We start from the raw sequence: 17981 nt of genomic DNA on the forward strand, positions 1-17981 counted from the left end.
AATAACGACTGCAGCGCTGGTGATGCAGAGCAGTTCCGTCAGTGTGGCCACCAAAAGCACTGTTATTGGCCTCCAGAGGTATTCGGAGGCATCCCAGAATGCCTGTTCAGCCACTCTGCTCATCAGTTCTGACTCTACTGCCCTGGCCTCAGGTGAGCTGCACTTTAAATGCCCCAAGATTTTTAAAAATCCCCTTCCTGTTTGCTCAGCCAGGTGTGGAGTGCAATCAATGAAGCTTTCCAGGTGACCATGCCTCCACACGCCAAACGAGCCCCAGCATGGAGCAATGGCGAATTGCTGAACCTCATCAGTGTTCGGGGGGAGGAAGCTGTGCAGTTCCAGCTGCACTCCAGCCATACGAATTACGATACCTATGGGCAGATATCAAGGGCCATGCTGGAAAGGAGCCATGACCAAGACACACTGCAGTGCAGGGTTAAAGTGAAGGAGCTGCAGAGTGCCTACTGCAAAGCCTGCGAGGGAAACTGCTGCTCCGGAGCTGCCCCCACGACCTGCCGTTTTTACAAAGAGCTGTACGCGATACTTGGGGGTGACCCCACTGCCAATCCAACGACCACGAGTGGAGGGGAGAGGAAGAGGAGGGTGGGAGGAGGAAACCGAGAGTGAGGGTACTGAGGTGGGGGGAGATACCCCAGAGTCCCTGGAGGTATGCAGCCATGAGCTCTTCTCAAGCCTGTCACAGCAGCCGGTTCTTGATGGAGGACAAACAGAGGAGCGGGTTCCAGGTAAGCGGCTTTTATTTTCAGGATGGAAATTTTTTGGGAGAGGAGGGAGGGTTAGGGCTGAATGCATGCATGCCTAGATGTGGAATAGCGCATTGATGTGGTCTATCACGTCGTGGTAATTGGCCTTGGTAATCTCTTCAAAAGTTTCAGCCAGAGCATGGGCAATGTGCTTTCGCAAGTTTATTGAGAGAACCACTGTAGTCCTTGTCCCTGTCAGGCTAACGTGTCCATGCCACTGTGCCACGAGGAGTGGGGGGACCATTGCAAGACACAGGCAAGCTGCATAGGGGCCTGGGCGGAATCCGCATTGCAGTAGAAGTCCCTCCCGCTCTTCCCAGGTGACCCGCATCAGCGAGATATCTTCCAGGATCAACTCCTGTGGAAAATGTTGAGAGAGTGTTCAGTGTATGTGCCCCCTGCAGCTGTTTGCTTTCCCCACAGCACAGAAACCCTGAGGACAGTACAGCCCTGAATCAATCAGTCCCCCTTACTCACCATTTCGGGGCTCCTGTGGGTTATGTGCACTCTCTTTGGTATGGGAAAATTATGCTATTGTGAAGACTGTAAACTCCTTCACTGTGTGGGAATAACTGTCTGATATAAACAATGCTGCCTCTGTTAAGCGTTGCCTTATTTGCCTTTCCACAAGCAACCTTGAGATCTCAGCTGCCCGTGTTATTAACAGCTCAAAGACTCCAAAGCCTCCAGAAGAAGCTGCGAAAAAGCAAAGAAGACATGCTGCAAGCAGTTATGGATCACTCTGTCACAGAGAATCTAAAAGGGAAGGACTGGAGGGAAAGCGAAAGCAGGATCCACCAGAAAAACGCAGCGGCCAGGAAGAAAAGCACAAAGCAGCTCATAAGCAGACTCTATCCAGGTGTGACAAGTGGAATCTATCCAGGCCCTCGAAGCCATGCACGCAGGGCACTACTATGCCAGCTCCCCCCTCACTGTCCCAAAGCTCTTTCCCTTGTGCCCCAATGTCAGCTTAAAACCCCCTTCCCCAGCATCCAGGTTCTTACCACCACCAGCTGCATCTAACACCTGTACGTTCACCAACCAGCCCTGAGAACTACGACCCTTACCCTCTGCACTCAACCCCCATCACCATGCAGTATAGGCATCCTGAAATGCAGCAGTCATTGCACAGCACTCCAGACAGGACATATTCAAACCTGTGACTGTACAGTTCCCCAACCCACCCCCCTGCCCTTTTAGGTTCCCAAAATGTTGTGTGTCTGTCAATAAAGTTATTTTCTTTTCAACAAATGAATTCTTTGCTTTGAAAACAGTCTTTATTATTGCAGAAAGTCAAAGATATCTTAGCTGAGGAAAGAAACAGGCACTGCAAATCAGCTTAGGAAACATAGATTCCTACTAACACTGTAACCACTGCACTTCACTCCCGTGCAAGGCACCAAACATTACTGTTGGTTTTCAGCCTCAAATTCCTCCCTCAAGGCATCCCTGATCCTTGAAGCCCTGTGCTGGGCCTCTATAGCAGCCCTGCTCTCTGGCTGTGCAAATTCAGCCTCCAGGCGTTGAACCTCAGAGGTCCATGCCTGACTGAATCTTTCACCCTTTCCTTCACAAAAATTATGGAGGGTACAGCACGTATATATAACCGCAGGGATGCTGCTTTCCCTCAAGTCTAGCTTCCCATATAGAGATAGCCAGTGCCCCTTTAAATGGCCAAAAGCACACTCCACAGTCATTCAGCACTGGCTCAGCCTGTAGTTGAACTGGTCCTTGTTCCTGTCAAGCCTCCTTGGATATGGTTTCATGAGCCAATGCATTAACGGGTAAGCGGGGTCTCCAAGGACCACAATGGGCATTTCGATGTCCCCTACTGTGATCTTCCGGTCTGGGAAAAAAATCCCTGCCTGCAGCTTCCTGAACAGGCCAGTGTTCCAAAAGATGCGTGCATCATGCACCTTTCCAGGCCAGCCTGCATTAATGTCAATGAAATGCCCACGGTGATCCACAAGCGCCTGGAGAACCATAGAGAAATACTCCTTCCAATTAACGTACTCGGATGCTAGGTGGGGTGGTGCCAGAATAGGAATATGCGTCCCATCTATCGCCCCTCCACAGTTAGGGAAACCCATTTGTGCAAAGCCATCCACAATGTCCTACACGTTCCCCAGAGTCACGGTTCTTCTTAACAGGATGTGATTAATGGCCCTGCAAACTTGCATCAACACGATTCCAATGGTCGACTTTCCCAGTCCGAACTGGTTCCTGACCAATCGGTAGCTGTCTGGAGTTGCCAGCTTCCAGACTGCAATAGCCACCAGCTTCTCCATCGGCTGGGCAGCTCTCAATCTCGTGTCCTTGTGCCTCAGGGTAGGGGCGAGCTCCTCACACAGTCCCATGAAAGTGACGTTTCTCATCCGAAAGTTCTGCAGCCACTGCTCATCACCCCAGACTTCCATGACAATGTAATCCCACCACTCAGTGCTTGTTTCCCGAGCCCAAAAGTGGCGTTCCACGGTACTGAGCATTTCCGTGAGTCCCAGAAGCAATTTAGTGTCATACGCGTCAGGCGACTCACTATTATCGTCTCACTCCTCATCACTTTGGATCTTAAGGAATAGCTCAACTGCCAGACGTGATGTGCTGGCAAGACTTGTCAGCATACTCCTCAGCAGTTCGGGCCCCATTTCCCACAGAAATCACACTGCACAGAAACCGTTGAGAGAGTCAAGATGGCGCCAAATGTGGACAGAAAAACAGGGAATGTTTGGATGTGAAGCGATGCATCACGGGGCGTTGGGACAGGAAGCAGAATGACCCGCACCCTCCGCCCCTTCCCACAACCCACAGCGCCAAAATGGGACGAGGTGCTCTGTGGGATAGCTATCCATAATGCACCACTCTCAACACCATTGCAAATGTGGCCACACTGCAGCGCTTTCCCTACACAGCTGTACAAAGACAGCTGTAACTCCCAGCACTGCACACCTGCAAGTGTAGCCAAACCCTAATGGTGACCCTGGTAGGTAGATACACAAGGGGAAGAGAGGCAGTCAGGGAAAGTATCATTCTCAGCAATCTCCTTAAACATCTGCCCCTCCATTAAATCTCCTGGTAACTAGGCTCACAAAAGCATTCATAGAACTGACCTGAGCAGAGAACTCCTGCATCTTCTTTGTGTCTGCAGTTGTGCTGGCCCCAGCTCCTGGAAGGACACGCCCAGAGATCGGATTCATTCCCAGAGCAGTTCACATCATCCAGCCAGATCTGCCCAGATCCTTGCCCATAATGAGCAGCGACAGTTGCATTGATGGCATGTCCACATCCCAGTTGTCTGCACACAACATTGGAGTCCAGTAGGTCCCAGGAATCATCACAGACTGTCCCCCAGCTGCCGTTGTAATAAATCTCCACTCTCCCAGCACAGCGACCTGCCCCATTCACCAGTCTGATCAGCCTGCTCCCTGCAGAGATAGATCCCAGCTGTTAATATGTGTTTTCCTATTGAACAGAAACTGTCTGTGAGATTTGGAAATGAATCACCTGAACAAACGACACCGACGTCCTCAGCAATTCCTGCTTGGGCTGTCTCAGATGTGGAGTTGTCACAGAGAGTCAGACAAGTCTCATTTCCTGCACACTGGACACTTCGCAGCCCCACAGGGCCTGTTCCTCGCTCAGACTTAGAGGGGTTATAAACTTTCTCAGCGACTCCGCATTGGAGTTCCCTGCACACCACGCTGGCATCATTCATGTCCCACTGATCATCCAGCACTCTGCTCCACGTACCGCGGAGGGAAATCTCAACTCTCCCATCACACCGGCTCTCTCCATTCAGCAGTCTGAGTGATTCTGAGTGACCTGGGCTCAGGAGATAGAAAATACACTGAATAACACTGCCAGTTATACATTAGAAATAATGCACATTAAGAAAGAAATCACCGGTTTTTTGTAACTCAGGAGGATACAACACAGTGATAAATGTGTAACACAGTGTTAAAAGGAGTAACCTCTGCAGTTGTTAGTTTTTTTGTATCTCTAAGTGCAAGGTACTAGAAGGATTGTAACACACAACTGGACAGAAGGGCTTCTTAGCATATCCTGGGAAATGCTGGGATCACAGCTACACTCTGTCTTTAGCCTGCCAGTCTCTTTGAGCTAGGAATTACATGCCCAGCATGAAATGTAGACATATCTGTGGCCAAGGGAGTCCCTCAGTGCCAACCTTCAGACGCACTCCATACTACAGCTCTCCTCTGGCCTGACACACTCATTGTCCCATTCACTGCTCTTGTGTAAAGTGTCATACAAACAGGGTTTCCAACTTTCTACTTGCACAGAACATAACACCCTTTCCTTGCCCCCTGCCCCGCTCCTGCTCCGAGGCCCTGGCCCCACTCAGTCCATTCCCCCACCCCCCCTTTGCTCACTCTCCCTACCCTCACTCGCTCATTTTCACTGGGCTGGCTCAGGGGGTTGGGGGTGCAGGAGGGAGTGATGGCTCCGGTTGGGAGTGCGGGCTCTGTGATCGGGTCAGAAATGAGGAGTTCAGGATGCTGGACGGAGCTCCGAGCTGAGGCAGTGAGCTGGGATGAGCTGGTGAGGGCTCCAGTTGGAGGTGTGGGCTATGAGGTGAGGCCAGGGATGAGGGATTTGGCATGCAGTAGAGGGCTCTGGGCTGGGGAATGAAGCCGATGGGTTCGGACTATGGGTAGTTCTTGGCTGGGGCGGGGGATTGGGGAGTGGGAGGCGGTATGGACTCTGGGCTGGGGGTGGAGGTTCTGGGGTGGGACCAGAAATGAAGGGCTCAGGGTGCAGGAGGGGGGTTGGAATGCAGGGGTGAGGGCTCTGGCTGGGATGCAGACTCTGGTGTGGAGCTGGGGATGAGGGATTTGGAGTGCGGGAGGGGTGAGAGCTCCAGCTGGGGGTGCAGGCTCTGGAGTGGGATGGAGATGGGGTGCAAGAGGGTGCTCCAGGCTGGGACCAACAGGTTCGGAGGGCAGGAGAGGCATCAGGGCTGGGGCAGGGAGTTGGAGCGCGGGAGGGATCAGTAGTCCAGGCTTTGGGTGATGATTACCTCAAGCAGCTCCAAGAAGCAGTGGCATGTCCCTCCTCTGGCTCCTTAGCAGAGATGTGCCCAGGTGGCTCTGCATGCTGCCCCATCCACAGGCACTGTTCTCGCAGCTCCCACTGGCTGCAGTTCCTGGCCAATGCAAGCTGAGAACCGGCGCTTGGGGTGGGGGCAGCCTGCTGAGCTCCCTGGCTGCCCCTACATGTAGGAATCAGAGTGGAGATATGCTGTTGCTTCCGGAAGCCATGTGGAGCCACAGCAGGCAGGAAGCCCATTTTAGCCCTGTTGAACCAATGACCAGACTTTTAACAGCCCGGTCAGCAGTGTTGACAGGAGCAACCAGGGTCCCTTTTCAACAGGGTGTTCCAGTTGAAAACCGGACACCTGGCAACCCTGCATGCAAATGCAAACTGGCATCACACTGGTCATTCATATTGTTGGGTGGTGTATGAACAGCTGGGGTTTAAAGAATGATAGATGTGTGCTGGAAATATGTTCCTAAAACATGTGCCTAAACGCAACTGTCCTAAACTAAAGGCTCTTGTTTCTGTGGCTTGATTGTGTCTCCAATATAAATTAATCAAGGTGAGATCAAAGACAAAGAAATGTCTATTTACATGCAAGATAAACAAAGCCATCAGGCACTCAAGTGGGGGATGATGAGCCCTTAATAATCTCGATGGAGGATGGAGGCTGTATCCCCAGGAAGCCTTTCTGCCTTTTCAAACAGAGTGAATGAAGTTTGGGAAGATTGGAGCAGAGGCAAAAGGCCATTTTGTTATTTATCGCCTAGGGGACAAAGTGGGAGCAGTACCCTTTGAGCTCATGATAAGTGAATCTTCTTGGCCTGTAAATCAAGAGTACCTGGAATTGACTCTAGGGAAGAAATCATTTAGAGACTGTAACTTGCTGAAGTTAAATTTTAATAACTAGAAAGGATATTTGTTTTGTTTACTTGTTTTGTAACTCCTGTGTCCTCCAATCTTAATTACTAGCCCTTAAATATCTGTTCTTTGTAAATAGACTCACTCTAGCTTATTACAAAACCATCCCAGTGCTCTGTATAAAACTGAAGGATAAAATTCTCAGCCCAGCCAGCAGGCTGGTGTCTCGTTGGAGGCAGTGCACTTGATACCGCTGTGCGTACCCAGTGAAAGGGACTGACCGCAGCTGAATGACGTCTTTGGGGAACTTGGGCACTGGGGTTCACTGATGGTTCCCAGTAAGGCGAGGTTTGGACTGGCAGAATCCAGCGGAGTTGCTAGCCGAGCAGGTGAGCTGGTGTGGCAGGGAGCTGACGATAGCTGAGCAGCAGCAAAGCTCTCACTTGCTGAGGCAGAGCAGCAACCGTGTCTGACAGTTCTGAGTGACCTGAGCAAGGCCTCACATACCTTCACTTTCACCACCCATAAAAGGAGATGATAATACCCACCTACTGCCCAGGAGCTTTGCGAGGATCAACTGTACTTTGAACACACCAAGTGCTACAGAAATGGTGAGTGCTCTGAAGAATCAGGTCATGGGGGGTCTCAGGTTGGTGTCCAATCACCCCAAGTTAGTGGAGACTTTGGAAAATTTGGCTTTTGTCACTAGAGGTAAAACTTTCAAAAACGCCTAAATGACCAGGAGCCTAAGTCCCTTTTGCAAATGGGACTGAGGCAAAGAGATGCTGAAGTCTCCATGGTACTGGGCCTCCTAAGTTACTTATGAAAATGGAAGTTAAGTCCCTAAATTACTTGGTGCTTTTGAAAATGTTGCCATGGGCACCATCCACCCAGTGCAGTGAATGATGCAGGAGGTGTATAGAACAAATAGTATTTGTGCCTGCAATTAGACTATCATAATGTATATGCATGAGGGGGCAGGGAGAATTGGCAATGCACAGACAAAGTTAAGGCTGGTATTTCCTAAATTTTGAGTATATGATTTTCACTAAATAACATTATCTTTTTTTTTTTGTATGTACGGTAAACATTAGAGCTCGTTGAAAACCCCACTTTTTTTCCCCATGAAGTATTTCAAATGCAATATTTCAGTTTTCCTTTAGATTTTTTGAAACAGAATCAAGATTTTGACCTTTGAAAATGAATGATTATTATCTAGATTTTAATTAAAATGTTGTTTCATTTCAATTTGGCAAATAAAAAATCAGTTTTCCATTTCCGTTTTACAGTTTACAGATTCTCCCCATCTTCTCTCCCTTTTTATTTTTACCCCTTCCCCCCCCATACACACACTGCAAAAAAATTGAAGTAAAAAAGTATCAGGAAACTGGAAAAACACATGGTGTCCTTTTTCAACTGAAAAGGTGATACAATTGTTTTTAAACAAGTACCAGAAAGTGCTACTTTCTTTGTGGCATGCTACCAAAAATATCCTCAGGAACTCATGTGACAGAAGGAAAATTGCTATTTTCAGCAGTTTATAATGCAGCCAAAATGGAAGGAGTTTCATTTAAATAAGGGAGGTGCTTTCCTGGCCCCAGTACTGACCGCTTGCTGAATTGCATCCAGCAATGAAGGCATGAGAGTTTCTCCAGAAGGTGGCAAGAATATTTTGTAATAGAGTGTAAGCAACCTTCATATGGGGGCTGCTCCCCCTGTAACTTACAGAGTAATGATTTGAAGAAGGAGAGGGACAGTAAGTTGGTGATATTTATGAAACTCTAAAGACAAATTCTGTCCCTGCTTTACTGCCTTGCATAAGCACATCTTTGCTGAAGTTCTTCCTGGAGAATTCAGGGTTTTCCCTGGTCATAACCAGTGATGAGCTGCCAAAATCTTAACAACTGGTTCCGAATAAAAAGCTCTGATTTTAGGGATGAGCCACAATATGTAATTTTTGTACCAATAGGGAAAATATGTATGTAAGTTGACCCTACCTAAAGTTCTTTTTTAAAAAGGTGGGCCTGAACTAGAAATGAGCTCCGTTTAACATGTGTGGGTCCCCGCCACTCCCTAGGGGTGTGCTAGTGTGACCAGATGTCCTGATTTTATAGGGACATTTCCAATTTTGGGGTCTTTCTTATATAGGTTCCTATTATCCCCCACCCCTGTCCCAATTTTTCACACTTGCTGTCTGGTCACCCTAAGGTGTGCACATGTGTGGGTCCCAACTGCTCCCTGCCCCCCCATTGAAGCAGGCATGCAGGGTTACTGCCCTGGGAACTGCAGAACACTAGTGGACATGGGGCCGACTACAGACAGGGACGTGGGGCAGGGCTAGCTGGAGGCAAGGGGGTGCAGGGTTGGCTGGAGATGGTGAAGGGGGCTGGCTGGAGGCAGGTCAGGGCAGGGCGGTGTGGGGCTGGCTGGCTTCGGGCAGGGCTGCAAGGGGTGCAGCAGGGGTTGGCTGGAGACAGGGCAGGGGGTGTGGTAGGGACTGGCTGTGGGCAGGGGGTGCAGGCAGGGCAGGGCGCGGCAGGGATTGGCTGGAGACAGGAGTGTGGGGCTGTCTGGCTTCGGGCAGGAGAGTGCAGCAGGGATTGACTGCAGGCACAGGGTGTGGGGCTGGTGTGGGCAGGGCAGGGGACGCAGCAGGGACTGGCTACGAGCAGGGCAGTGGGTGCAGGGCTAGCTGGAGATAGGATGTGGCTGCGGGCAGGGAGGCGGGTACTCACCGGGATTGCGGCTCGGAGCAGCCCGAGCAGCAGGGCACATCCCAGGCCCAGCAGAGCTGTTGGGGATCCACCAGGCAGCAGCGGGAGCCCCAGGGCCAGGGGAGCAGCAGCAGCAGCAGGGTCCGTGCCCAGGTCCAGGCTGCAGGCCACATGGCTCCCACAGCACAGCACAACACCCCCGACGGCCAGAGGAGGAATTACATCACTTCCGAGCAGGAGCCCATCAAAGCCACAGCGCCCCCTTGCAGGGAAATGGGTTAACAACTTGTTCTAAAACTGCTTCAGAATTTAACAACCAGTTCGAACTGGCTCCAGTTCACTACTGGTCATAACTATTCTTTTGTGATCACATTTATTTTACTTTTACATGTGATTATATTATTATATGCGGTTTAGGATCTAGCTCCCCTTCCCTTTGCTGTGTCCTGAGGTTCCCCTGCTCTGTGGCTAGTATCACACACTGAGGGGCAGGTGTCATTAATCCGGCCATTCTCCTGCACTTACCTGAGCAAACCACACTGGCGTCATTGTCGTGTGAGCACTGAGAAGCCCCCAGGGAAGTAACAGGGCAATGTCGTAAATGAGGCTCATTCCCTTTACAGTGAAATGTGTCTGTCCAGACAGAGCCATTTCCCTTCCCAAAATACGCTTCTCCTGGGGCTGATACAGCGAACCCACAGTCGAGCTGATGACAGAGAACGTTGGCATCTGGTAAATCCCAGCGAGAGTCGCAGAGGGTTCCCCAGGCACCAAGAACCTGGATTTCCACCCTCCCTGAGCATGCTGTGCTGCCGTTCACCAGCCGGAAACCTGTGTGCCCAGGAGAGAAGGTGTTTAGAGAGGGAGCATTTCAGGTATTTTATACCAAATATTCATAGAACATCAGGGTTGGAAGGGACCAGAAGGTCATCTAGTTCAACCTCCTGCTCAAAGCAGGACCAATCCCCGGACAGATTTTTGCCCCAGATCCCTAAATGGTCCCCTCAAGGATTGACCTCACAAGCCTGGGTTTAGCAGACCAATGCTCAAACCACTGTTCTATCCCTCTCCCCAGAGAAAAGGAAAGTTAGGGGGATTGAGCCCATCCCCATTATATTGGATTATTTAGGTTTTACTAGAAGCTGGTAGCAGCTCTATTATCCCAGCTCCCTACAGAGTGATATAATTTCATTGCTGCACCCTACTCTAGAATACACGACACTGGGATTTTAGAGACATTGTGTAAAATTCTTACGTGAGCATATGACACTGGCATCATTTGCATGTGAGCACATCTGACTCTCGAGTGATACCCTGGGACAGTACACATGGTGTGACTCATTCCCTACACACTGGAATTCCTCAGTCCAGACTGGTCCATGTCCTTTTCTGAAGTGAGCTCCTTCTGGGATAGATACAGCAATTCCACACTGTAGTGCATTACAGATAACACTGGCAGCTTTGAGATCAAAGTGTGCATCACAGATTGTAGCCCAGGTGTCCTTATATCTTACTTCCACACGTCCTGAGCACGCACTGTCCCCTCCAACAAGATGGAGCTCAATGTGTCCTAGAAAGCCAATGAAGGATGAATATTACAAAGGAGCCTTAGCGAGTTAGGTGTTCCGCTGCCCTAGAACTTTGGCCAAAAGCCGGTCCTGGTGCAGTGGGACAGTGCAGGCAATTAGAAATAATAATAATAATAATAAAAAAGTACAACAAATGAAAAGACGAGAATTCAACAGCAATTGATATACATTGGAAATTATAAGATGTAGAAAATCAATAAGGGAAGCTAAATCTATCAGGGAAAACTCCATGTTTGGCAGGGCTAAGAACAATAATGAGAACATTTTCAAGTATATTAGGACTAAAAACAAACAAACAAATTGTAACAATGGTGTAGGCCCAATACAAATGGAATGGCAAAATAGTTTATAAATATTTCTAGTTTTGGATAGAAGCAGGATGTGTATTCATACTGTGTGAAGAGGATGAACTATTCTGCTGTCTGTTGGTAACAATTGATGTTAAACAATATCTACTAGGGATAAACTTTAAAAAAAAAATCAGCAGACCTGAATAGCTTATTAAATCTTGGAATAAGTAGAAATGTAGGACTGCAAGAAACCTCACAAAGTCAGCTAGTTCATCCCCAACATCAAGACAGGTTTAAGTATACCTAGGCCATCCCTGATAGATGTTTGTCTAACTTGTTCTTAAAAGCCACCAATGATGGTGATTCCACAACCTCCCTTGGTACCTTGTTCCAGTACTTAACTATCCTTCTAATTAGAAAGATTTTCCAAATATCTGACCTGACTCTCCCTTGCTGCTATCTAAGTGGATTACTTCTTGTCCTACCCATCATAGACAGAGAGCCCAAAAGAGGACACAGTGATCCAGCTGAGGCCACACCAGTGCTGTGTACAGCGGGACATTTACCTCCTCTGTTTTACATATGACATTCCTGTTAATACAACCCAGAATGACATTTTCTGTTTTCAAAACAGCATCACACATTTCAGTCTCTGATCCAATATAACCCTAGAACATTTTCTGCAGAACTGCTGCCTAGTCAGTTATTCCCCATTTTGGATTTTTCGCATTTGATTTTTCCTTCCTAAGTCTAGTACTTTGTACTTGTCTTTACTGAATTTTAACTTACTGATTTCAAACCAATTCTCCACTGTATCAGGATCATTATGAATTCTAATATGCTTATCCAAAAAGAGCTTTTGACCTCTCCCAGGTTTGTGTCATCCACACATTATATGAGTTTATTCTCTACTCCATCATCCAAATCATTAATGAAGATATTGAATAGTACCAGGCCAAGGAGAGTGATATTATTTATGTATCCATTGGGACACAGTGACCAGAAAGAAAAGCAACTAAAGCTAACAGGCATATGTCTTATCTAATCCTCAGCATTTCCCTCAAAACCTGGGCTGGCCCAATCTATCCCAGGTACCCCTGCATCTGGGGACTGGATTCAATCTCCTTCCCTACAGACCCTGCCTCTCCCTCTCTGTTCATCAGGGCTCCCTTTTGATAGTTTCCAAATCCTTTGTTTAATTTTCCCACTTGAAGGGCCCCTCCCATCTCCCAAGCTGGGGGGGGGGGCATTGTACCCAGCTTGCTCAGAGGCCTTTGTCATCACTAAAAAGGGAAGGGAACAGCCCTCCGGTGTACAATACTATAAAATCCCTCATGGCCAGAGACACCAAAATCTTTTTACCTGTAAAGGGTTAAGAAGCTCAGGTAACCTGACTGACACCTGACCCAAAGGACCAATAAAAGGAGAAGCTACTTTCAAATCTTGGTGGAGAGAAGTCTTTTGTTTGTGCTCTTTGTTTTGGGGGTTGTTCGCTCTTGGGACTAAAAGGGACCAGACATCAATCCAGGCTCTCCAAATCTTTCTGAACCAGTCTCTTGTATTTCAAACTTGTAAGTAACAGCCAGGCAAAGAGTGTTAGTTCTATCTTTGTTTTCTCAACTTGTAAATGTTCCTTTTTGCTGAGAGAATTTTACCTCTGTTTGCTGTAATTTTGAACCTAAGGCTAGAGGGGATTCCTCTGGGCTATATGAATCTGATTACCCTGTAAAGTATTTTCCATCCTGATTTTACAGAGATGATTTTTACCTTTCTTTCTTTAATTAAAAGCTTTCTTTTTAAGAACCTGATTGATTTTTCCTTGTTTTAAGATCCAAGGGGATTGGATCTGGATTCACCAGGAATTGGTGGGGGAAAGGAGTGGGGATGGTTAAGTTCTCCTGGTGTTAAGATCCAAGGGGTTGGATTGGTGTTCACCAGGAACTTGGTGAAGAAGTCTCTCAAGGCTGCCCAGGGAGGGGAAGGTTTTGGGAGGAAAGAGGGTGTTCCAGACTGAGGAATCTGGATGGTGGCAGCAAAACCAGATCTAAGCTGGTAGTTAAGCTTAGAGGTGTTTATGCAGGTCCCCACATCTGTATCTAAAGTTCAGAGTGGGGAGGAACCTTGACATGGTGGCAGAGCAGTGGGATCATTTTAAACCAAAAGCCAGTAGGATTTTTTTCTCCTTTCTAGCTGCTTAGAAAGCAGCCTGAAGGCAGAAGTGTTAAATTTTTTGTTTAACAAGGGTCTTTGTTAAGAGAAGGCTTCAAGCTGTGAGCAAGCTGCCAGCAAAAGGAATTTACAAGCTGAATTGTTTTTTCTTTCTTTCTATCTCTCGGGTATAGCTAGTTAGAAAGTCTCTGTCAACTAAGCAGCCCTGAGCTGAGTGCATCTCAGTTTCAGTGAACTGCAGAGGGGTGTGGCCCAGCACAAGAAAGCAGGAAAATGACTACCAGTGGAGCAGCCAACAAACTAGAACTGGCCAGGTTGGAAGCAACAGAGAAAGCAAACGAACATAAGAGACTGATAGAACTAAAACAATTAGAAATAACCAGGGAAGAAACTGCCCACAAGAGAGCTATGGAGGCGAAAGAAAAGGAGATGGAGGCAAAAAAAAAAAAAGAGATGGAGGAGAGGGAAAGAGAGAGAAAGCATGAACTGGAATTAGCAAGGGCTAAGCAGAATTTACTAGTCAGCCCTAACAATGCTGCTCCAGGTACTAGAGTTCAGAGTGGGGGAGGAACCTTGACAGCCTTGACCCCTATATTGTCAGTTAAGTAACAGTGACTGGGGTCTCTGTAGCCATTGTCTGCCTTGCTGGCACATGTGGGGAGCTCCAACAGGATTTACTCTTTTAACCCTGATAGGAAATGGCAAAATAGCAAATAAAAGAAACAGAGGTAACACATAATATACCGATCTCTTCCATGGTCTTCACAGGGGTCATAGTGAACAAGTAACTGAACTAGAGCTCCCAGGGAGATGCCGTGAAAAGGCTGAGGTGATCCTTGGAGGTTTAAACTGGGGAGCTGTGAGGATCTGGCTGAAACACTGGATTTCCAGCTCACGGGAAATTTTGCTATTTCAAAACTTCCTGTGAACCAGAAATCCCTTCAACAATTTGTTCTGGAAACACCAACACATGGAGTGTTCAACATGAAATTTGCTTCCAGGGACACCTGCAGATGCTGAGTGACACTGACATTCTTCTCAGTTTCACCAGTGCTAAGAGAAAACCAAAAATGTCAATTTCTCTCAGCAGCTGCTGGGTGTCCCAGTGTCTATGGTTCTTGGGCAGCCTTGCCATGCAGACTGCCTTGGGCTGGGGACCTCTGGGCTTCCAGACTCCTGAGCCAGCTGGTGTCCCAAATAGCCAGTTGGCCTGGGAGTCTCAAAGCTCTGAGGTCCCTGGTCTGGAGCAGTCTGCAATGCAGGGCTGCCCCAGAGCCACAGATTCTGGGAATCAGGATCCCATCCCAAGATTTCTAAATTCCCCGCTGTGGACCTGGGAGCTAAGCCCTGGTTAAAGCTGGCACTCCTGTCTCCGTGGCAGGGTTGCCCTGGAGCTGCAGACTATAGAACACCAGGATCTATGGTGCTGGGGAAATCTATATGGTGCAGCTATCCCAGAGCAGCTGACGTGAGAAGACTGGGGTACCTGGCCCTAAGGCAGTCTGCCTGGCAGGGCTGGCTGGAGCCCTCCCTCGCCTCACCCTCCCGCCCCAAAGCAAACTGGCACTTAACTATGCAGGTTTCTGCCACAACCCTGCCTGTGGTCTGGAGAAAGTTCATTGCACCCAACTCACTTTCTTGGGAAATGTCAAGTTCAACAAACCAGCATTTTCCAATGAAGCTCCATTTTGTTGGATAATTTCTGACCAGGGACGTAATTTTACCTCTGTATACAGCATGGTGAGAGAGATACTGCATCCAGCTGTGCTGTCCACAGTTTAAGAAGGATATTAAAAAAAATAGAAAGGCTGCAAAGAGCCACAAAGATGGTTTGAGGGCTTGTAAATGTGCCTTGCAGTGAAAGATTCTCCGAGCTCCAACTGTTTATTTTTAAAAAAGAAGATGTGATTATAGTGTTGTGATGGGTTGGATCACAGAAACCCCTTGGGAGCTGCCACATGATATGTTGAGATTACTTCTTCCCCTGCTTTCCCTGCCAGCTTAGGACTCTAGTACCTTGCCTGTTTGAGCCAGACACGCTTGCCAGCCGCCAACACAGACCCAGGTCTGACCCACATCCCACAAACTGCAGGCTTAACTGAAAGCAGTTTAAGAAGTGTTCCTGTCTCTACCATTCTTCCATTCTATGCATCTGATGAAGTGTGCTGCAACCCATGAAAGCTTATGCTCAAATAAATTTGTTAGTCTCTAAGGTGCCACATATACTCCTGTTCTTTTGCGGATATAGACTAACACGTCTGCTACTCTGAAACCTATCAAGATTCCAAACTACCATTAATGACCCTGCTTTCCATAATTACAATAGGCCTTCAGAATTATTTTTCATATTTCTAGTTTCACATACAAGAGTGATACATTTATACAAATAGGATGACCACACTCAGTGGATCAGGGGTAGGCAACCTATGGCATGGATGCCGAAGGCTGCACTCAAGCTGATTTTCAGTGACACTCACACTGCCCGGGTCCTGGCCACCAGTCCGGGGGGCTCTGCATTTTAATGTAATTTTAAATGAAGCTTCTTAAACATTTTAAAAGCCTTGTTTATTTTACATACAACAATAGTTATATAGTATAGACATAGAAAGAGACCTTCTAAAAATGTTAAAATGTATGACTGGCATGCAAAACCTTAAATTCGAGTGAATAAATGAAGACTCAGCACACCGCTTCTGAAAGGTTGCCAACCCCTGCAGTAGATTATAAGCTTTGTAATGATACCTTTTGCATGAAGCATATTCTAGTTACCTTATATTCACACTCATTAGCATATTTTCCTACAATCATATAGAGTGCAATGTCACAAGTGCATAAGTACTTGCGCAGGGACAAAACTCTGGTAAGTAGAGGCCTCTTTATTCTAGTGGAGAAAGGCAAAACAAGAATAAATGACTGGAAGTTAAAGCCAGATAAATTCATATTAGAAGCAAGCCACACATTTTTCATAGTGAGGGTGATTAACCATTGAAACAAACTAACAGGGATGCAGACAAATATTCACCTCCTGAAGACTGGATGCCTTTCTGGAAGATGTGCTTTAGCCAAACAAAAAATACTGGCTTCAGTTCAGGAGTAACTGTATTAAATTCTTTAGCCTGTTACCCAGGAGGCCAGACTATATGATCTAATGCTTCCTTTGGCCGTTAAAATCTATAAAGCTCTGTATCTAAAGGGAAGTTAAATTTGTAAAGTTAAGCACTCAGACATTCAGAATGCCACACTCATACTGTTCTCTGTATCCTTAATTAGTCCCTTTTGTATTTATTTGCATTGTGATACAGTCTTTAAAAACATAACCAAATATTTGCCCCAGGACCCTTGCCTCATTCAGTGCACAGGACACGTGGTGCTGACTGAATAGGTGGATGGTCAATAATTCTTTTTATACTTGCTGTTCAGTGTGTGGCCCCAGCGCTTCTGTTCTGCACGTCATCCACGCTGAACTCCCAAAACAGAACTGTTCATTTCTCATGGGCTTTTCTATGGATCTTGTTTCTGCAGTTGCTGAGTGCTTCACAAATATTAAAGAATTTCTCTTCACAGCCCCCCTGGGAGGCAGGGAAGTGTTGTTATCTCCATTTTACACATGGGGAACTGAAGCCCAGAGACACTATGGACAAAATGATCAAAAGTGTCGACTGCTTTTGAGTGCCCAGCTTGAGACACCAGGTCCTGATTTTTCAGAGTCCTTAACATTATACAGCACTTATTATGTTCAGAACACAGCACCTATTGACTTCCATTTACAGCAGTGAGTGCTCAGCACTTCTTCAGACCAGACCTCCACAGTTACAAATGGGCCAGGAATGAGGAACACACAATTAATGACCACATGTGAAACTTTTGGTTTAATTGACTTGCCAAGAATCACATAGGAACTCTGTGGCAGAGACAGGGATAGAATCCAATTCTCCAGGGTAGCATTCAACTGCCTTAACAAGAGACCCTCCTTTCTCTTTCTGTGATCCCCTGCCTCACACACTGCACACTTCACAGTTTCTGCAACCAGTGAGGCAGGGGCCTTCACAGAACAGCCTCCTTCATGCCACAACTCTGATTCAGAGCAATGTCTAGCATTGGCCTAGTGTGACTGCTATACTTGGCCTGTGGAGGATAGAGCACACACACATGCTGAAGCCAGTTCCCTTGGTTCACTGACTCTCTCCCTGTGCCTGGAGTGGTCCCTGGGCTACTGGTGCAGTGGTGAGAGAGGAAGGATGGCTTAATGGGTGAACCCCAGCTGCTGCTGTCTGCTGCAGTAACCTGAACTTGGGAGCTGCGGACACTCTACATGGGCTGTTTCAGAGATGTTGCTGCTCTGGTGCCTCCCAGGGCTGTTGCAGTCATCTCCCTGCTGGGGATACTGCTGCCAAGAGGGCACCACATGCCAGGCGCCTGCTCCTGGCTCCCGGTTCCCATTCCTGTATCTCCTTCTCTTCCCCATCCCATCCCTCTTCCCACTGCTCCATGCCCCATCGCCTCCCCCTTCCTCTCCTCATTGTCCCTTGCCCCTCCCATCTC

At 47.6% G+C, this 17981-nt stretch overlaps 1 protein-coding gene and 1 long non-coding RNA gene across 2 annotated transcripts in view; one reads left to right on the forward strand and one right to left on the reverse strand.

The window, feature by feature from the left end:
• Nucleotides 1–17981, reverse strand: part of LOC115643878 (scavenger receptor cysteine-rich type 1 protein M130-like) — a 48199-nt gene that overhangs the window by 15667 nt on the left and 14551 nt on the right. Inside the window, exons 3-6 of the mRNA XM_030547870.1 lie at nt 10647–10961; nt 9917–10222; nt 4266–4583; nt 3872–4186 (exon numbers count right to left, since the gene is read on the reverse strand). Of these exons, the coding sequence (XP_030403730.1) occupies nt 3872–4186; nt 4266–4583; nt 9917–10222; nt 10647–10961 (1254 nt within the window). The remainder of the gene's footprint in view (nt 1–3871; nt 4187–4265; nt 4584–9916; nt 10223–10646; nt 10962–17981) is intronic.
• LOC115643879 lies at nt 598–16394 on the forward strand. Its single transcript, XR_003998394.1, has 3 exons — nt 598–696; nt 792–796; nt 16385–16394. It is a non-coding gene; the product is annotated as an uncharacterized LOC115643879 (long non-coding RNA).

Source organism: Gopherus evgoodei, unplaced genomic scaffold (assembly GCF_007399415.2).
Source record: "Gopherus evgoodei ecotype Sinaloan lineage unplaced genomic scaffold, rGopEvg1_v1.p scaffold_75_arrow_ctg1, whole genome shotgun sequence".
NCBI lineage: Eukaryota > Metazoa > Chordata > Testudines > Testudinidae > Gopherus > Gopherus evgoodei.